The following is a 21,603-nucleotide window of genomic DNA, read 5'->3' as shown; positions in this document are numbered from 1 at the left end:
ATCGAATATCTTCACAACTACTGTGCCGTTTTAGCCCAGTTTCAATCCCAACCGTCCTTGTCATAAGACGAAGATTCTATCCAAATTTCAAGTTGATATCTCCATTTTTACGAAGGCTAGAGAGCGAACAACGATTTTTTCGAAAAAACAGAAAAGTGGAAATATCGCGAAAACTTTACGTGGACGAGTATATAGGTTTCGATTGATCTAGATAGGAGTCATTGAGACGAGTATTTTGAAAAAAAAAAGTGAAATCGGTTGCGTAGTTTTGAAGATATTGCATATAATAGATTTTCAGAAAAAGTTGAATATCTCCAAAACTACTGATCCGATCGAGCCCATCCAAAATGCGAACCATTATTATCATAAGAGGAAGGTCGTGTCAAATTTTCAAGTTGATATCTCAATTTTTGCGAAGGCTAGAGAGCGTACAACGATTTTTTCGAAAAAACAGACAAGTGGAAATATCTCTAAAACTTTGCAGGGACGGGTATATAGGTTTCGATCGATCTAGATAGGAGGCATTGAGACGGGTATTTTGAAAAAAAAATTGAAATCGGTTCTCTATTTTTGGAGATATTTGAGAAAAACGATTTAAAAACAAATCGCTTTTTCTCAAGAACTATTGGATCGATCGAGCTGACCTTGTGCACAGAGTTAGTCCTTATTAAGACCTATAATCTGACAAAATTTCACATTAAAAAAAAATTTTTTAGTCAATTTATTACTCGATTTTCTAAAATTTGACCACTGGGCAAGTGGCGGTGGAAGGATCAACATACAGACATGGTCGTCAAACTTCGTATTTTTACGTTTCAGACCATTCTACATCATTTCCAATGAAAATCCGAAAATCGAACGATTGCAAAGCTTCCATTCGGAAGCAAAAATGAGGAAAGTTTCGTAGAACTTTATTTATTTATTATTATCATAGAATCTATAAAGTTCAATTGTAGAAAAACAGTCGTATAAAGTTTTTCATTGAATAAATGGTGTCGTAAATCGTCTCATTTAAGAACTAATTAAAGAACTTTCGAATCATAATATTTTTTTAAGCACATTGAACAGTCATTAGCTGAGGTAGAGACTTGGGAAAAAAATTGGGTCCTCGTCATCAATTTCAGTATTTTCAGGATCTTAAATCTCATCACTTTCGTCAACACTCGATTCATAATCCTTCTCCTCTTCAAAATCATCATCTTCTGTTCCTTTACCCTCATGATCCTCAGAAATATCGCCTGCAACTTTCATTTTCAATGCGAAAGCCGCCGCTCTCGCGAATATGAAACTAAGTAGAGGGAGAAAAATCGATTGGCTCTGTCTAGATGTAAAGTGACCGTCAAGATTTTTTTTTTGTAATTTTTGTGACAGGAAAGTCTGTCACGTTTCTGACCAGAAATGGTCATTAATTAGTCTTCGGTCAGTGACGTGTAATTTACGTTTAAAATGACGGGGAATTGACCGGTCAGCTTTGTCCATTACATCCCTAATTGATATCACTCAGAAGTATTTCAGATTAGCACATTTCATCTGTCTATATCATCAAGTGATCCTACGATGAACTTGTATTTGACATTGAGTGTGTACAGTAAACATTTTCATCATAAAGCTTATCAATGACTTATTCTTATATAATGATCTGATACTGGAATCTACTCTACTTCAGAAAATTCTCGTGACCTATACCTAGATATGTTCACTCATGTGCCAATTGCAGACAGAAAAAATTTCTAGTTTGCAGAACAAAGCTACTGATATTAGGAAACTCGTGGATTTAGGGAACATTGTACTGAGAATAAGAAAGTAGTTACTTATCTTTAGTAGAGAAATCCTGAAAATTCAGTACCAAACACCTACTTATTTCAAGTAAGAATAAAATGGTCTTTATTAAAACACCTCAAGGTTCTTATTTTACGAACTCAAAACAAAACTTCAATTACAAAACCAAAATTTCCTCAAAATAAAAGAAAATGTGTCTCAATTTAAGGACAATAACCAGATTTAAATAGAAATTACCAAGAATTAAAACTATTTTCATAGACTTTTAGTGACAATTTTCTAAAAAAAAAAGTGAAAATTTCCATGTTTTTGCTCACCAGATTTCCCGTCGTCGAAACTATGAAATTCAGAGACAGTTACTGGAAACTAGAATCTGTTTTCCTACGTGGAGATGTTCATAACTTAATCGTGGGCAGCTATGAATGGACATCACATTTAAACCGTAATAATTTTACAAACACATATGCCGATCTATTGATTTTCATTCAATAACGCGAACAAAATTGAGAGGAGCCTTCATGAATTCTGCAAGACAATTTAACCACGTAGCATCCTATTACATGTTAATGTTCAATCTTTTCCATTAACCTCCTGGCCATCTCTGAAAAGGATGTTTCATACCCTACCACCAAACAAGAGAACTCTGCAAAGATTTACGACACGTCACCCATTGGAGTAATTGGCGTTTTAACAGCAGTCACACCTACACCGGCGGCCCTCGAACTTGGCAGTGAGTTCAAAGCCCCAACCTGACAAAACCCAGTATTGAACAATGAGCTAACTTCCATAGCTTACCTAACATAAAACAGTCAACAGAATAGAATAAAAAAGAGCATGAAAGACAAACCGAACAAAACCTGCGACGATCTTTTTCCTGTGATTACAACGATACTCAATTTGCAAATGAATTCCACTGCTCATTACGCTTATGTTTGTGATATTTCCTTTTACTAGAGAAGAATAAAAAAGAGACGTTCGAGGGGTAATTTTATTATGACAATGTTATAATTAATGGAGCAAAAGATTAACAGTGAAGAAAATAATCTCACGATTTCTAAAACCACAATTAATTAAGTGTCTCAGCGAGTAATCATCAATAATCTCGGATCGAAATTGGAAGTGTGAGTAACAATGATTTGAAGGGGAAATTTCATTCATTGTCGAAAAACATCCGGAAAAAACTTGGAAAGTATGATATTTGGCGGTTAGAGAAATTTTCACCGGAACTGCGGTTGACGATTCATTCTATTCTCATTTGATAAGAAGCAATGTCATGCACTGTTGAAAATTTCTTGAAATTTCAGTCACAGCGTCATCTTGAGTTTTCATGTTGTGAATTTGAATTCAATTTCAAATGAAAACGTTCATAAAATTTCTCATTCATGGTAAGCAATCATAGAGTTTTCAATGAAAGCTTGAATTTCCAAACGCATTCTGAAAATTGAACATTACATACAATTCAATTTTCAATAGTTTGAGAATTCAGAAAACTTGTTGCCTGAATTTTCAAAATTTTCTGTTTTGCAGTATTGTCTGAACCTGAAAATCGAGAATTACTTGAATATTCAAGAAATTAACTAATTTGTCAAGGAAGCAATATACGGAAATTTCATGTAACTTTGTCGTTATTAACATTTTCAAGCTTTTACTCTTGAAATTTCAAGAGTAATTTTCTAATAGCGAAAACTATCAGAGTAATGTGTAATGTATTTTCTACCTCACCTTTCCGTTGAAATTTACGTAACTCTTCATTGAATATTCTACAATCAAATACTTCTCCATTTCTTCCAACTTACAATAATTTTCAATGAAAATTTTGAGTCAATATAAAAAATGGCTCAACATGTCAACATGTACAGAATCAGATAAGAGGAGATTTCTAAATTGGAGATTTTCTGTAAAGTTAAAAAAAATGAATAGTTTTCAACGAATCGAATACTTTGCAATATTTTTGATATCATTCGTTAGTTGGTAATTGATTTCAACTGCGAGAGATTCACGAAAGAACTTCCAGTTCCATTACCTGGAAGAACTAAGAGACTGTCTTTACAGTTTTTCATTGATTCACTACAGGTCATTCAATGGTGGAGGCAATCATCCAACGATGCACATAACGAAACACTTTGCAATTTTCAGGCACTGGAGGGATCCATCAATTGCTGATGGCATTTCATTATTTTTTTTAAAGAAAAAATGATTCAGGTAAAGCAAGGAAACCATAATTATCTAATTGTATATTATAACTCAAACCTTCATAACTTCCAGATGTAGTCAACCCATTTATTCAATTCAAAAGAATTATTCCAGCTTATTATAATTATACCTACGTAATAAGATGATAAAAGACGAGTAAAGTACTCATCATACATACAGAACGAATTTCGAATCCTACCACTATGAATCAAACTTCTCTTTCACCAAAGGTTGTTGCTCACCCTTGGCAGTCACGTCTATTTTATTAATAGCCGGTACTCACGAGTAAAGCCCCCCTCAATATAGCCTGTCTACACGTGCAGTCACTGAATTTAGACTCAATGTTTATGGTAACACCGAGATACTCAACCTTTTCCATCATTTATAAATCGAATTGTACTTGGTCTAATGGCCGGACATTGTCGACAATCATAAAAACATGCTTTTTTCAGATTTTCTTTTATTCCAAGATTCTTGGAGTAGTGTAATGCTTGAATGGTATCAAGATTGTATATTTTGCGTGGAAGAGCGGTGGGTACGAATGGAACATTGAGAATGTCCCTCATTTCGCGTGACTAGGGAATTCGATTCAGATTGGTTATGGTGGATTGGAGATAGAGAGGATGGAGGACTGCTGCGGAGAACCGCTGGTACCGACTTCGGTCGGATAAATATAGAAATGGTAAAGGGAATCCTCTTTGAGGGGTGTTGGTGCATTATGGCTACATGATTTCAATGGTATTGTTGCCTCCACTTTTATTGAGTATTCAAAAACAAATTCGATAAAGGGGATAATAAGTTAAATTTTTGACATTCGAGTGGAAGAGGATCCCAGTCGATGGTCTAGAGAAAGAAAAGTTTATAGTTTTCGGTTAAAATCTGTGAATTTCATAACTCTGTCGTACTGGAATCTAGTAAACAAAAAATCCTGCAAATATATTTTTTTCGTCGTATCTACACAGAAAGTTCAATTTTCCTCGCCGAATGGCGGGTGGAACGTGGCTTATTTCATTCCCCAGCTTTCTGTTGTTTTCGACGATCCTCGGAATGACATAAGCCACGTTCCTCCCTGCATTTACGGAGAAAAATCTAACTATACTGTGCAACTATGACGAAAAATAGTATACCTAGTAAGAAAGAGTGGACATCAAAACCCACGTTTTCACTGCCCTCGGCGTTGCCTCGGACGGTAATCCACACGCGGGTTGGGATGCTCTGTTCTCCTCTGCTTCCTGATGAGCGAGTACCGATGAGTGAGTCCTTTCCACCCTCTCTAGTAGAAATTAAAAGTTGATTTACTGTCGCTCCGGATGTTTCCGGGCGATATTACGTATACGGGTCGGGGTGACGAAGCATAAGAACGTCTGGGCGAGCACGCCCCGTAGGTACTGTGGGAGCTCACCTCCCTACGTACGGGCGAGTCTGTGGGCGAGTTTGTCATTATAACTGGACTTCAGAAACTATTTTCGGTTAATGAGTTAGAAATGTGATGTTGAGTTGGTACAAATTACCAAAAATGTGAAAAAATAGGGAGGCGATCGAGTGGCGGTGGGCAAGATCTGACTTATAACTATAAAAAAATATCCAATGTCTCATTTGACAGGTCGCCATAGCCTCGAAAAAACATAACTCATTTATTTAATAACTTATTTGTTGCTTAATTGTTTAATTGTAAAAAACGTTTCACACTAATTTATCAATCAGGTGAGAAGAGTCAGAGAAAGAAATAGTACACGACATGCCCGAGCCTTGGAAAACATATCACCCTCCCCCACGTGCAAGATTGCCTTCCGAGCTGAAGGCGAGGGTGATATGTTTTCCATGGCGAGGTGTGTATATTAATTTTCGTGTCGAGGGACCTGAAAACGACAATTTCGTGGCGCGCAGTGCCAAAAATTCCTATCACAGCTTCGTACCGTATTCAGCTTTCGAAAGGATTCGTCAAGATTTTCTCTTAAAATCATTTGTATTGGAAATAAAGAGATAATTTTGATCCACTACTGCACGGATGTTTTTCTCCATTCCCAGATAAACAACCTCGCCCCTTGTCTTTCCTTCTGCATCAGGAATATTCTTAATCTGGTAATTCAACTGATGATATGCCCAAATAAGTACTTGCTGTCACGGGCAATTATGGTAAATGTTTCTTTTTTGAAATTTTCAGTAACTCTCCCACATGCACATCAGGGGTTTTCAAAGAATCGCCCACAAACAAAGGTCATTAATAACGTCATCATCATGCACTTCTATTGTTGATAATTACCAGATACACTTCACTTATCCCATAACCTCTTCCCTATCTCCAGGTGACTGAACAAAAACAATAGGGCCTGACGGAAGCTCGCCCCCATGCGCTGGAAACAGCGAACTTCGCCGTAATCGGGCGAGGTCGCCCTGGAACACCCTACAGAGGAAAGTTCGAGACCCGTGGGCGACGTTTGTCCACCCACTGTCACCACGACAGGCAAAGTCGCCCCGAACGCCAAAATTTGACTAGGGCTAGAGTGGAAAATTGTTTCCAAGGGAGGAAAATACTGACTGTAATCTGTATTCTGTTTATTCACTTTCCTCCCGCTGATCAGAAAGCACAATACAAACTTTCCTCTGCAGGCGTGTTAAATATAGCATATGCATCTCGTGCGGGGAAACATGACTTTTCGTACTTGGTGAACAATATACTATTTTAATTCAGTAACCCATACTGATAGAATGATTCATTTATTCCAAACGAGATTCGTTAACTATTAACGAATGGTAGAGTTGAATATGACCAAATGAATATTCGTTAATAGTTCACGAATATGGTTCACTTGAATGGCGAAACTCAAGTCAAACAAGGCTCCTAAAATATACATTCATTAACTATTAACGAATGAACATTTGGTGAGACCGAACAGACCCGAACCTCCAACCAAAATCCATTCGTTAACAATAACTAGTCCGTTCTATCAGTATAAGTTTCTTGAAGTCAGTAACTAAGTTCTGGGGTACGTAAAGGGAATTTCGAGCGCGTAAAGCGAAGCCTTAGGCGGGCATCAGAAAAAAGGATTTTTCGCCACGGTGGGCGGAAAGGACACATTTTGTCCTTTCTGCCTTTCCTATACGCCGTGACGAAAAATAACGTTCTCACCACGGGAGGGAAAATAAAGCACCCTTACCCACGTGCTTACCACCCTCGCCTTCGGCTCGGGTGGTAATTCTGCACGTGGGCACGACTCCTTTATTTTCCCTCCCTTGGTGGGAAATATGCTATTTTGACCCGTGGCAGGTGTGTAACACTATTTTTTGTAAGACTTTTCTGAGAAATTCACTTTCCAGGACGGTTTAGCGTGTGTAATGTGTTTGTTTTCCGCACGACGTGCATAAGGTTCAAGGTCGTGTGTAATAGTGTATTTCGATACGAGTGCGTAAACGTGTTTTGTGACCCGTGGGAAGCGTGTAGCGCTCACCAAAGGCGAGCGCTGCCCTCCCAAGGTCAAAGAACACTTTTCCTACGAGTGTCGAACCCAGTTTTTCATCACAATGTGTGGAAAGTGGGATTTTGAAATTTCACTTTACGGACAAGTGATGAAAATGATGTTTTTTTTTGTTTTTTAAAAAACAAGTTTTCGATCACGTGAACAATTTATGTAGACACACATTCCCAGAATAATCAATTAAAGTGGACCTTTTTTTCAATTTTGAATATGGTTCGCTTACTACTACTAGAAAGCACATCGCTAGTTTAGTTGCAGCAGTAATTGGAAACTGGGAATGAATGTATAGCAGTCAGAAAATGGTACTGATTGTCATATGTATGTATAGGTACGAAATTCATACTATTGTCATATTTCTCGTATTTTTATTTCCATGGTCTCCTTTTTACGTATTTCCTCAAATTGACGAGAAATTTCATAGAATTAATATGAACACAGAATTGATCAATTAATGAGTTTCTCGAAAGAAAAACCGATTGAAAAATATTCCTCATCAAATCATGTTCGACGACACGGTGAATCAATGATGTATACGATATCTGACTTTTCTGTCATCCAAAATCCTAAGATCCATCAATTACCATAATCCTTCCGTCACTAACAAATCGCCTTCCTATATCTCAAAACATCTCATCCAGAAATAAGTGCATCTAATGGAAAATTATCGAACGCCACATGAAATTATGACCATTCTCGATCGTACGAATTACTTAATCCAGTGTCGTTCAGTAACAGCGGGACACTCCTCCAGTGATTCTCAACTTAAACTTCGAAAGACATCTCGTTCTCCTCTCATTCTTTCAAGGAATTTATATTTTTTTAAAACATCCAAATGCGTTCAAAGATCCGAGGATGTTTTTTTTATTTCTGTTATTTTATTATTCAGACGTGAGTGTTTCTTTATGGTGCTTTCGGCTTTCCGAACGCGACCATATAACCGTTCGCCCGTTGGCCGCTTCTTGTAGAAGGCCCATTGTGGTCTGACAGGCAACACGCATGCACATAGACATGCTTAAGAACTAGTGAGGGGCGTGGGCGAGGTTTGATTCATTTGTGGGTGAGTTTCGTGTCCCCAATGAAGCCGCCAATTTTCTTTCTTCCTCTCTTTACTTTCCATCTTATCATTCATGTATTATATCAATAAAGTACGGAGAAAACGTTTTGAAAATTCAAAAAATCGGGTGTTTTGCTTCCGTATTGCCCCATTGTTGAAAATAACGGGAATCGAATCTTCTAAACATATTTGTGGGTGGTCATGGGACTCTGATTGTAATTTTCAATTATAATGAAGCTGCACGGAGAGAACAGGGTAGTGAAAATTAAGTGAAAAGAAGTAATTGCTTTTATCTTTATCATAGTACGTTATTTCGTATTATTGCATTCACCAATAGGGAACTTGTATGAATTTTATATTCAGGTTTAGGACATGAATAATTGATTTTTCATTCATAAAGGATCGAAATATTGTTCATTAATTAATAATTAATTGTTAAAAGTTGAAGATTTCAAACGCTTTGGAATCGCTAACGTCACATAGACGGTCGAGTGCTGGACCAATCACAGAGTGTCTCGAGCCAACCTAACCTAATCTTGACGTGCGCCTCGGCCAATGGAGCGTTACCTGACCGTCTTCGAGACGTCATGACCGAAACATTGGTTTTCAAAACGACTGGTTTGCAATTAATTATCATAAAACATCTAGGCAATATTTCTCTATAATTTTTGTCGTTTCGCTGTCCATTTGCTATGAAAAATGTGTGAATAGACGAATTAGAAATAATTAAGCTTCACGCAAGTTCCCTATTGAATTATATTTCTTCTTGAATCGGTTGTGTTAAATTTCCAATTAATTTACAGTTACTACAAAAAATGTGTACACGGAGAAAAATTACCAAACAAGTCAAGTAATCGTGGAGCAAGCTCGATTTTCAGTATTTTTTCATCTTAAATAGGGGAAAAAGTGCGAAATTAATAGTGAATTTTACTCTGTTGAAACTGTAAAATTGACCCTGCATCCCATCAAAAATTATCCCAGTAAACGTGAATAATTGCTTCAATTTTTCGTATAATTTTTCTGCAACGGCGAATGATTTTTACCAAATCCGTTTGGTCAAAATTCACTTCCGCCCGTCCCCATCACATTGAGATGGGTACAAAAGAAAAGACTATCCTACCGGTGTGGGATATTTTACTAAACAGAAGGATAATTTTCGCATTCATAGATGTGTTTTTTTACCGAGAAAATGATAAGATATGCACAAAAAATGCATCAAAATGCATAAAGTGAATGATGGCTTAAAAAATTTGTTTGGATATCTTTTTGACCGAGTTCGAAGATGAAGACGATAGCAATAATCATTATTTTGATTAATTTGAAAATTTTAAAAAATTTTGCATTTTATTAAAATCAGACTTCTTGGGATACCTTTGAATATCATGCTTTTAATTAATTCAATCATAGCTAAAAATGTTTATTTTAATACCATTAAGTCGAAGTTAAAAGATGATTACGATAGCTATATTGGTCCATTTGATTTTTATGATGATTGTTGAAAATTTCAAATTTTTCATGAATTTCCCTGAAAGTGGGCTTTCTGATGGTTTTTTCAAATGGGATGTTTCAAATTCATTCAAGTATGTGTAAATGAAATTTTTCTATTAACATTTTATCGAAGGGCCGGTGGGGAGAAATAGACCTATCAAAAAGACAATTTGTTGTATGGAAGAAAGGGATAATAAGAATAATGATGATAACATTCAACTTAGTTGAAAATCTGACAAAATTAGTTAAAAAGAAATCTTATTTAATTTAATAAAATGAAATAAACAGTGAATTATACATGATAGAAGGAAATGGCGTGCAAAATAACCATTCGGAAGCATATTGCTAATTGATTAGCAAAAATAGCCATACTATATGTAATAAAAGAGCAATTTCCCACTTGTTTGGTAATTTTCAACTAACGATTTTGTTGGCCCAAACGAGACTTGTTTGAGAATTTGTTCGTTTTTCTCTCAGCGCAGGGCAAAATGAAACTGGAATATACACGCGAAACGCAGTGTTTTGTTTTGCCCCGGTCTCTCTCAGCTAATTGAGCTGCACGTTATGTGTAGTTTCGCTCACAAGTGGACAAAATGCGTCAGTGTAATTCAAACCAAGTGATACAAAAAGTGGATAGATTTAGAGAATGCTCAAGTGTACAGTCGACTTTTTGCGCAGTTATTTATCTCATGAATTGTGATTTATGAAAATCATAACCTTGAACGCCTAAAAAATCCGCTAATCGTTTCGAAAATTGCCTTGAATCTCTTTTCTTTTTCGTTGACATCCATCTCTTGCAAAGCATATAATTAGGCCTTGTTTTCACGGTGAAATATTTTTAATCCCCCTCAGGGTCAAGCTCGTTAACCATAGCAATTGTTGTGTACACAGGTACAATACCATCATCACTACCTTTCCCCATTTGATTTGCCATATCACTTTATGGAATCTAAGATATTGAACACGTGGCACAAAAGCTAATTGCAATTTACAAGGTGGTTTGGCTTGTGGTTGATGGGTTTTATGCCTCTTCCCCCTTCCTATTAGAGTCTTCACATGACCACCTGCGATTCATTTCTGCGTGTTCTTCACATGTCAGTGAGAAGATTTACTTCCTCGTGACTTCCATTTTATTTCTCTTTGCGTTGAATTGTTGCGGATTTTTATTCAAATTTATTGAGCCAACTCTGCCAAATGCAGCCATGAATCCACACGATGCCAAAAACCACATACATTGTACGCTTGGCAATAATCCTCGTAAAAGCGTCTCTGGTTGACAGGAGGGTGTTGCAATCGTATCAAATGCTGATGAATTATTAGTTGATTTTCCTTAAGAGGAATATAATGAGAGAAACATGACGTTTTAACATGCCATGAAAATGGGAAAAAATCCCGGGATCGTAATGATAGCACAGAGATCGTGAAAATTTACCATAAAATTTCAGCAACTGGAATACAATTTACTGCCTAGTTTTCATGAAAAATCAAAACAAGAAAATAATGTTAAAAATTTTGGTCAATTTTTCTTGACGACTTGAAGAACACATTAAATGATTTTGCTAATTGATGATGACTCGGCTGATCAGTTTGGTTGCTACTTCCCCAGTAGAACCTCAAAGTCGATTTACTGTCGCCCCGGATGTTTCTGGGCGGCAATATGTGTCGGGGCGACGAACCATAAGAACGTCTGGGCGAGCACGCCCCGTAGGTGCTGTGGGAGCTCGCCTCGCTACGTACGGGCGAGTTTGTGATTGCGACTGCACTTCAGAAACTACTTTCGGTTAATGAGCGAGAAATGTGCTGTTAAATTGGTAAAAATTAGCAAAAATATAAAAAAAACATTAAGGCGAGTGACGGTGGGTAAGGTCTGACTTATAACTATAAAAAAATACCCAATGTCTCATTTGACAGGTCGTCATAACCATAAAATAACTCATTTGTTTAATAACGTATTTGTTGCTTGAATTGTTAAGTTGTAAAAAACCTTTTTCACTAATTTATCAATCAGATGAGAAGAGTCAGAGAAAGAAAAACAGAAATTCCTATCACTGCTTCGCCCGTATCCAGCTTTCGAAACGATTTGTCAAAATTCTCTCTTAAAATCATTTGTATTGGAAATAAAGAGATAATTTGGATCCACCACGAAATATAGAGGAAGAAATGTTCTGTGATAACACCTCCACTCAAAATTCACGGATTGATGTAGAAAGGAAGTACACTGTTAGAATTTTGTTGAAATCTCATGAAAGATATAGTAAATCTCATGCGAGTGACATTGAATCGAATGTAGGGAATAAATGGTTAGGAAATTTCGAGTTGTAAGTAGAATTCACGGAAATTCATGAGTTTCCACTAAGAGTGAGGTGGAAATTTCACAACTTGATTGAATTTCCAGTGGAACATGAATATTCAGAAACAACATGACATGAATTTTCACATTTTCCCTGAATTTTCCTAATTTTTCTGACATTTTACAGGATAATTGAACTGAAAAATCAAGTATTTTATTGATTTCCAGATCGTTTGAACAGAACATCAATGGAATATTTGATTTTTCAATGACAAGATTTCCTGAAATTTCAGTGGAACTTGAACACGATAAAAATTTCTGGAATTTAGCGTGGAAAATTCAGACGAAAATTTTTAACAGTGCAATAGGGTTCGAAGTAAAACTGAAAGATAAAAACTTCTGTTCACAAATAGTCGGGGGTTCACTTATCGAACTAGTTCACGGCCTTTTCTATGAATCGAATAATTGTTCTCCAAGTACACGTCGATCGAATGTTTTGCCCAACAGCCTGCCACATATTTTCTCAAACGAAAATGAAAAGGAAAACTCAAGACTTAACGACCTGAAACATCGCCCTTGAAGCATCTAAAAAACACGACTACTAAACCGTATCAAGGCGTTTAAACTTTATCTTTCGACCTTGACATTCTGACAGGTGATTTGTATGATTTGAAGGCAATCATCCAACGCTGCAGACGCATCAAATACATAACATATAGCCCTTGAACACCAAACCAAATAAGAAGTATAGGAAAAAATGGGTGGCAATGCAAAACACGTCGACTTGTTTCTGGGTGAAACTGGATCCTCAGGCGCCTTTTAACAGGCTCCATAAAAAAAAAAGAAAAGGAAAGGGCCGATGAGAATGAGAAAAGATAGTTTACGATCGACAGTGCGTGCAAAGCATTACGTCTATCGCTCCACGCGACTCAGAGTTTTTTTTTTATTAAAACGACTAGTTGAATGTTTCAGGAGCACCATAAAAATTCGTCTCCTTCAGAAGATGTTATGCAGTAAGCACAGCACGTACGAGGGTTTCTCTTTTTTTTTCTCCTCGCGAAGAAAAGGATTTCCATTACACGCAATGCTACCAAAAATTTAAAGGAAAGGTTCAGAGAAAATCGATGACTCATTTTAAAAGAATAAATCATCGAGATAAGATAATAATTCATCAAAATTTACAGCTTCTCTGCTCTATCAAAGAGTCTTTGCATAAAACCCATAACTTTCGCACGCCCTCGGTACAGTAGTACCCTGCCATGGACTCACCTATTGAATAAACGAAATTACGTAACATCTCAAGAGATGATAAAAAAATACGGATCTCTGAGTGGATGAAGCGTACTTTCGAGACAAGATTCTTTGGAAGAAGCAAAAGATCATGCATACAGAGTTCAGAGACCAGTCATAGCAACAAGAAGAGAGAGAGGCGGAGAAGGTGGATCATGGGTTCTCTTCATCTTGAAACGGGCCCTCGTAGCCTGCAGTCACACGAGCCGGAGAGCGTTGATACGGATCAGGCCTCCGAGTCACATTACACCCAGTGATTCTCGGCCAACAGTGGATTATAAACACTCTGGTTTACCCATCGCTGATGTAAAACGAAATCTGAGGTAATGTTTTTAAAAAATCGGCGAAAAAATGAAGAGAAAGAGATAGAGAGGAGATAAGGTACTGGGAAAGCGCCGGTAATGTTTACTTCTAATTATGGTTAACCAAGCTGTATAGTAGAAAACTTATTACGAGTTTTGTTTGGCTTCAAGGATTGACTTGCCAATTATTCTCATTCGGAGATTGAATATCATCGTTTTAGGTTTTTGAGGATTGAAATGAAATTTCTCTTTATTTAAGAAAAATTGTTACGGTAATGAAGGATTTGAGGGAAATGTGTAGAGATCTCGTCTGTGGAGAATTTTTTTCTCAGCTATTATAAAGATCCCTTCCAATTTTCCATTGAATATTTGTGGTTCTCGGATGTCGCAGTGCAGTACATATTCGAAATTCATTAGTCGCTCGACATTATTTTTTCTCAACATACTGCTAACATTTGAGTAACAGAAATATTCCAACAACTAGCGAAAAGGCGCTTCGCGCCCGTCACTCGAGTAATTTATGCTATTTTATTTTATTTTGTTTCCATTTCCGTCTTCACAATTGAATAAATTTAATTCATTTAAGCATTTTCGTTCGAAAATATTTTTATAATCGACGAGCTTCAAGGATTATCATTAATATCACTTCCAAAAGGGTATATACCTAAAAATGGTAGAATATTTGACAATTCTAAATAGTGCCGCATTTGTTAACGTGAGTGCCCGAATGCATGAATTACATCAGATGAAATAACTTCCATAATAGTCTACAGAACCGAACCCCTCATTATATAATTAAACATTTCCATACCATTTTGACACAAAATTAACGCCGCCAATCAAGACACTTTCAACTCAGTTTACACATCAGCAACTTCGTGAAACAATGCAACTTTTAATTTACGCCCACCACTCACGTTTTCATTCGGTAACGAAGAGATAAAGCAGATGAGTCATTTCTACCTAGAGGTCATTTTTCATAAATATCCCGGCATCTGAGGAAGATAGTAGTCTTTTCTCAAAGATCTTCCGTGATAGCTCTCTTCACTCGACAAAAAAAAATCCCTATGGAATTTTCGCTATCTCCTTCAGGTATTTCTCGAAAACTGACCTCTCAAGAACTAAAATTGACGTGATTCATCCAATCGTTTTCATTGAACATTCTTAATAAAGTGCTTCCAGCCAGTATAAGGTCGTGATATTGCAAATAATAACGAATTCACACCATAAAACCATTCACCATTTTGCCTACGTTTGGAGATGCTGGAGTTGGAAGTGTTTTATGAACCTATACACTTTTAGAATGTTTTTCTATTCAAATAACAGCTGCATTTGTTTTCAGGATTGTAAATTTGAATTCAATTGATGTCAAATCGTCATGGAGCTCCTTATTGATCTTGGAATTCAAGAAGTAATTCTCTAACAGCATAGTATAAATTATGAGGAGTTGATTAAATAAATTGTCGCAATTTTGGAATGAGAAATTATTTTTGAAAATTTTGGAGCATAAATTTGTTATTTTTTCTTGTGTTAAGTAAATGAATAGATGGATTTGAATCTTTTTTTTCGAATGTAGGTATTATTGAGCCCTATCAATCACCATTAATTAAAATTTAATTGATCAATTAGTTTTTTCAATTTTAGAATTTTTTCGAACATCGGTTGTCCCACGAGAACTAAAAAAACCTTCTGAATTGATTGAATGATGGCTTAAAAACTTTGTTTAAATGTCCTTTTAACCGAGTTTGAAGATTAAGGCGATAGCAATAATCATTATTTTGATTTATTTGAAAATTTTCAAAAATGTTGTATTTTTGAAAATCTGAATTCAGGGGATATCCTTGAATATCATGCTTCAAATGAATTCAATCATAGCTTAAAATGTTTGTTTCAATGCCATTAAGTCGAAGTTAAAAGATGATTACGATACCTATATTGGTTGATTTGATTTTTATGACGATTGTTGAAAATTTCGAATGTTTCATGAATTCCCCTGAAAGTGAGCTTTCTGATGGTTGCTTCAAATGTGATGTTTCAAATTCATTCAAGCAGAATTTTTTAGAATTGAGAGTAATGCGGCCGGTCAATTTCTTGCCCAGAGTCACCTAAATCATACGATTTTTTGTAACTTCCGCCTTATGCTGCTCAGTCCACCAGCCCCAGCCCATTCAAGTATATGTAAATAAACTTTTTTCTTCCATAATTCAGGTTTTCTCATGCAATTGGGTATGTTGAACAGTTGATTAGAAGATTAAAGGAACCCCTGATGCGGGTCTCTCTGGAGATCGAAATGCTGGGTCATCGACAAAAATCCTTTTAAATTTTTATTGAACCTGTCACATTGCTGGAGACCGCCTAGGCCAAATAACTAACATCAATCTACAACATGATTTACAACGATCGAAAACCAACTTCAAAAAATTTTTCTAGAAACTTTTTATCGAAGAGCTGAGGGGAGAGACAGAACTATAAAAAAGACAATCGATTGTATGGAAGAAAGGGATAATAAGAATAATGATGATGATAACATTCAATTAAGTTGAAAATCTGTCAAAATTAGTTGAAAAGAAATCTTATTCAATTTAATAACATCAAATAAACAATGAATTATACACGATAGAAGGAAATAATGTGCAAAATAACCATTCGGAAGCAAATCGCTCATTTATTAGCAAAAATAACTATACTATATGCAATACAAGAGCAATATCGCACTTGTTTTGGTAATTATCAACCAACAATTTTGTTGGCCCTTGTTTGAGAACTTGTTTGTTTTTCTCTCAGTGTAAAATTCACGCATTTTATATCACCTCCCTTCGAAGAGGATATCACTGACACACCGTATGAATAGAAAAATAGAAAAATCCTCCTGTGAAACCTGTCCATGCACAGTTTTTATAATGACCTACCCACGCCCATAATTCTTCAATACCTTCCATGAATTTCAAGATTGACATCATCTCCCAACCAATTCCATTCTCTCCCTTGATCGGAGCCTCTCCACTCAAAGTAAACACTAATATATACAAATAATCCACCGTCATCCTCATATGTTTCCACACTGAGAGAAAAAAGACAAAGTTCTCAAACAAGTCTTACTTGTGCCAAGAAAATAGTTTTCCGAAAATTATCAAAAAAGGATTTTTTTGTGCCAAACCTGCAGAGAGTGCGCTGAGATGGAACATTTTTGTCGCAAAAATAGATTTAGTAGTTGAACAAAAATTGCATTCTCTGTACACGCAAGAAATGTAATTTCTAGCACTAATCCTTCGTCATTCGATACTCCCGTAAGTATTTTGCTCCAGAAAAATCTTTGTTCATGTGAAACAAGGGATAGTAGTTTTTCGTTTCAACTGTCTAATAATCACAGACAAAAAATGAACCCTTAAATGAAACAATAATAATGATATGATAGCAATCTTGTAACTTGGGGACGAAATATTTGTTGATAAATTTTCCTCTATATGAGATATTTTCACCCTGAAAAGGGACCGTCTGGTGTGAATTATCCGCCTCTTGAATCACATATGTCGAAAGCAGAGCAATTATTCACGTTTGAGACTTTCAAATTCAAACCAAATTCTTTTTTGGCAATTTTCAACTAGCGATTTTGTTGCCCCAAACAATATTTGTTTGAGAACGTGTTTGTTTTTCTGTGAGTGCACCGATTTCAGTTGAATGTATCTGTCAACATAATCAACGAATAAGTCATGGAATACTTACGAGTACTTTGGTGAAACGCCTCTCAAGCTCAATAGTATCAGGCATTGGTTGTCTCGGTGGTGCTCTGACACTACCACTTCTCGTGTGTGGTCCACCGAGACTCCCCAGAGTACCCTGACAGTGTTGATGCTGTTGGAAACTCGGTGTCTTTATTCCCAGACTATCCCGCATTCCAATACCGACGCCGCTGCCACCGGCGGCTGTTTCGGAGCAGCGGCTCTGAACTATTCCCATCTTTACTCAATTATTAACTTGACAATTGTACTGAAATTCGTGGACAATTGATCAATTAATCTACCACACAATTGATTAAATCAACTTTAACGGTTTCAATCACTCACAAACACTTAATTCCTTTTATTTTACTTTCTTTACTTTTATTTTCCTCTCCTTCACTTCTTATGAATATAAACATTAGGCGGTTGAAAAATTTGGAGGCGCGGACCCCACATTCACTTTATTCATTCAGAATTCATATAATGCACTGGGAATTTTCGAGAGAAGTGAAGAGATTTCAAGAGATGTTCACTCGTTTTTGCTTCTCAGTCGTTAATTTTCGATGATTTTTCAAGGAACGTGGAGCAACAGGTCCGGTGACGTCCATCGCGGTTTATTAGACGTGAAAGAGATGACTGGTTTTATGAATTAAGGGGGTGTGGGGGACAATGTGCGCGATGACGAGGGAAATTGCTGGGGGGCTGAGAGGGGGGTTATGTAGAATCACAAGACAGGGAAAAATCGAGCGAAAGCGAATACGACATGCACTGGCCGATGAATCCGCGGCGTCTGAGATCATCGTGCTCTCGAGGCAGTGTTATCGGTTGTTGCGCAGGCGCGGAACTTGTCGAGTAAGTTTTTTTCTTTTTTGTGATTGTTGGACCGGTTGAACCATTTCGACAAAGGCCTGCCATCTTCTGGTGAAAGGCTGCTTTATCGGTAGTTGGTGAGGTAGATGGGCTATTCTGTATGATAGAAAAAAAATCCACTCCAGCGATCGGTCGACAATCATTACATTTGTAATATTTTGTAATATTATTTGAATTTGTACCTTTCTATTACTATGGTTATTTCATTTTAATTGAAATTTGAAAATGATAAAATAATTTATAATTTAAATGTTCTATTAACTACTGGGTAAATAATTCTAAATTTCATAAAAGGATTTTTTCAATTAGACTTGTAATGGTCAATCTTCTGACACGATTACTGGTTGATAGATTATTTCGGAATTTGAATATTCGATTGATGATTAATTTGGTAATTGAAAATTGTTGAGTAATATTATTACTTTATGAGTGCGTTTCGGAATCAACTACCGTAGCTGCAGTCAAGCAAAATTGGATAGGGTTGCAGTATACTGCTACTGCGACTACCTCGATTGCGAAACGCACCCAATATAAGCTAAATTTAACTTATTTTGAGATTGATTATTGTTCCGATCCCTGATCCACACTCTCATTTGCCGACAGCATTGTGGATCGGCACCAATCATTAGTTTTGGTAATATTTTCGTTGAAATTGAAAAATTACATAATAATAATCCAATAGAATGTTTAGTCTCTACTTCTGTCATTTATTCTGTTCATTCTGTCAAAAGACAAGGATAGAAAAAGAATTTATGGGTATTCTTCCATTATTCGGTAAAATATATCAATTTTAAAACTTTCCGGGGACATTAAAATTTTTTTTTATTTTTCCCGTGTACTTTTTTTGAATTTTTTCATTTCTTCTCGTTAAAATTAGATCATAAAATTCCTAAATATTCATATCCCGCCCATATTCAAAGAAAAAAAAGTGATTCCGAGTTTTCAACGACAGAAATGAAGAAAAACAAATTTTCTCCATTTTCTAGCCAATTATTCCCTTAAAAAAATTTTCAGTCTCCAATTCGTAATTTTTTGTAATTTATTGCCATTTATGTATCTCTATTCATTCTATCAAGAGGCAAGGAAAGAAATCGAATGTATGGGTATTCTTTCATGATTCGAAAGAAGATCGACTTTCAAACGTTCTGGAGACGTTGAAAAATTAATTTTTTCAAGTCTTCCGGCCCACTTTTTTTGCATTTTTTAAATTACTTCTCGCTAAAACATTGATATCGCTTTAATACTTGAAGAAAAAAAGTGATTCGAAGTTCCCACGTACATAAAAGAAAAAATAAATTTTTTAGTCGATTATCGCTGATCCTTTTTTCATTTCCTTTTCGTAATAATAATTAGAATCCGACCATAGGAATAAGGGGTACCGATATCCTTTCACCATATGAAGATAAAAATAGATTTTTTTAAATTTTCAGGAAAACATGGAGAGATTATTTGTTTTGAACACAAAAAAAAAACACTTTATATTGATCTTTAACATAATTCCTCTTCATTCAACGTTTCAACTGGTGAATTAAGGAAAAAAATATGTATATAATGAGAATACGAATGGATAAAATTGAATTAATCTAATTGTGAAGACGGAAAAGGAAAGAAAATGAAATGAAATAAAAAAGTATAAATGAATCTAAGGACGAGCGCAAAGCGTCCGTCCGCCAGTTATAAAATAATTGATAATTTAAATTTTCAATTGACTATGAATTAAATATAATTGACAATATGGAATTGTGAATTGATTATTGAGCAAGACATTTCACAAAAGGGACTTTCGATTACCCCAAAATAATCGTCAATTTGCCGAACTCAGTTATTAATTAATAAATAAAAATTCATGAATTCCCCGAAAGTAAGCTTTTTGATGGTTTCTTCAAATGTGATGTTTCAAATTCATTCAAGTATGTATAAATAAAACTTTCGAGTTAAATTTTCTAGTTAAAATTTTAGAACCGTAAAAAAGACCATTGGGGACGCTTAATAACAAAGAGGATTGATTAATAAGTAGAGGCTCAGATATGGGGGTTGGAATGACCCCAAGCGAAAAATAGTTCAACCCCAACGGAGGGATGGCACCACGGTCGAATCTGACGGCTGGGCGAACTGCCTGTGCGGGTAAGTCGGCAGTAGCAGTCCTGCTGTCACAGGGATAGTTTCGGAGAGGAGTTTATACCCTCCTCGTCCTCAACATGTTCTTAATGTTTTTCAGGTGATTCATTTGCTGGCTAATTAATATTAAGGAATGAAACATAGACGGTGTGATGGAGAATTAAATTCCCCATCAATCGATCCCCGTTGCATCCTTTAATCTCTGTAACAAAAAAATACAAACTACGGCAAAGTCATGGGGCAGTGAGAAAAATAATTTTCTTCTCGGCGCACAGTGACTTTTCACCATTCGCCCGCGAATTAAAAATTCACTTCTCCCCTCCTCATTGAGATTAAGGAATGAAAAAAGGGCAGTTCGAAGGAGAATTACATTCTCCACCAACTAACCCTCTCTCATCCCTTAATCTCTATAAAAAATGGAAGAAACTGTCATGGAAATCACAGCGTAGTAAGAAAAGTAATTGTTTTGCGGCGCACAGTGACTCCCGGTAATTAAAAATTCACCTCTCTTCTCCTAATTGAAATTAAGAGATGAAAAAAAGGCAGTCACTGTGCGCCGCAAAACAATTGTTTTTTTACTGTGCTGTGATTTCCCTGACAGTTTCTTCCATTTTTTAAAGAGATTAAGGGATGAAAGAGGGTTAGTTGGTGGGGAATTTAATTCTCCGTCGAATTGCCCTTTTTTCATCCCTTAATCTCTTTAAAAAATGGAAGAAACTGTCATGGAAATCACAGCGTAGTAAGAAAAGTAATTGTTTTGCGGCGCACAGTGACTCCCGGTAATTAAAAATTCACCTCTCTTCTCCTAATTGAAATTAAGAGATGAAAAAAAGGCAGTCACTGTGCGCCGCAAAACAATTGTTTTTTTACTGTGCTGTGATTTCCCTGACAGTTTCTTCCATTTTTTAAAGAGATTAAGGGATGAAAGAGGGTTAGTTGGTGGGGAATTTAATTCTCCGTCAAACTGCTCTTTTTTCATCCCTTAATCTCAATTAGGAGGGGAGAGGTGAATTTTTAATTACCG

At 36.1% G+C, this 21,603-nt stretch overlaps 1 protein-coding gene across 2 annotated transcripts in view; it reads right to left on the bottom strand.

The window, feature by feature from the left end:
* Positions 1 to 18,369, bottom strand: part of LOC107041976 (formin-like protein) — a 101,173-nt gene extending 82,804 nt beyond the window's left edge. For both annotated transcript variants that reach the window (XM_015262814.2, XM_015262816.2), the window contains exon 1: positions 17,596 to 18,369. In XM_015262814.2, coding sequence (XP_015118300.1) covers positions 17,596 to 17,829 — 234 coding nt within the window. In that variant the 5' untranslated portion in view covers positions 17,830 to 18,369. The remainder of the gene's footprint in view (positions 1 to 17,595) is intronic.
* Positions 18,370 to 21,603: the final 3,234 nt, after the last annotated feature.

The sequence above is a fragment of the Diachasma alloeum genome, unplaced genomic scaffold, assembly GCF_001412515.2.
Source record: "Diachasma alloeum isolate Michigan unplaced genomic scaffold, Dall2.0 Dall_scaffold_00396, whole genome shotgun sequence".
Taxonomy (NCBI): domain Eukaryota; kingdom Metazoa; phylum Arthropoda; class Insecta; order Hymenoptera; family Braconidae; genus Diachasma; species Diachasma alloeum.
The sequence above is the reverse complement of the archived record's forward strand: the minus strand, read 5'-3'. Positions and strand labels throughout refer to the sequence as shown.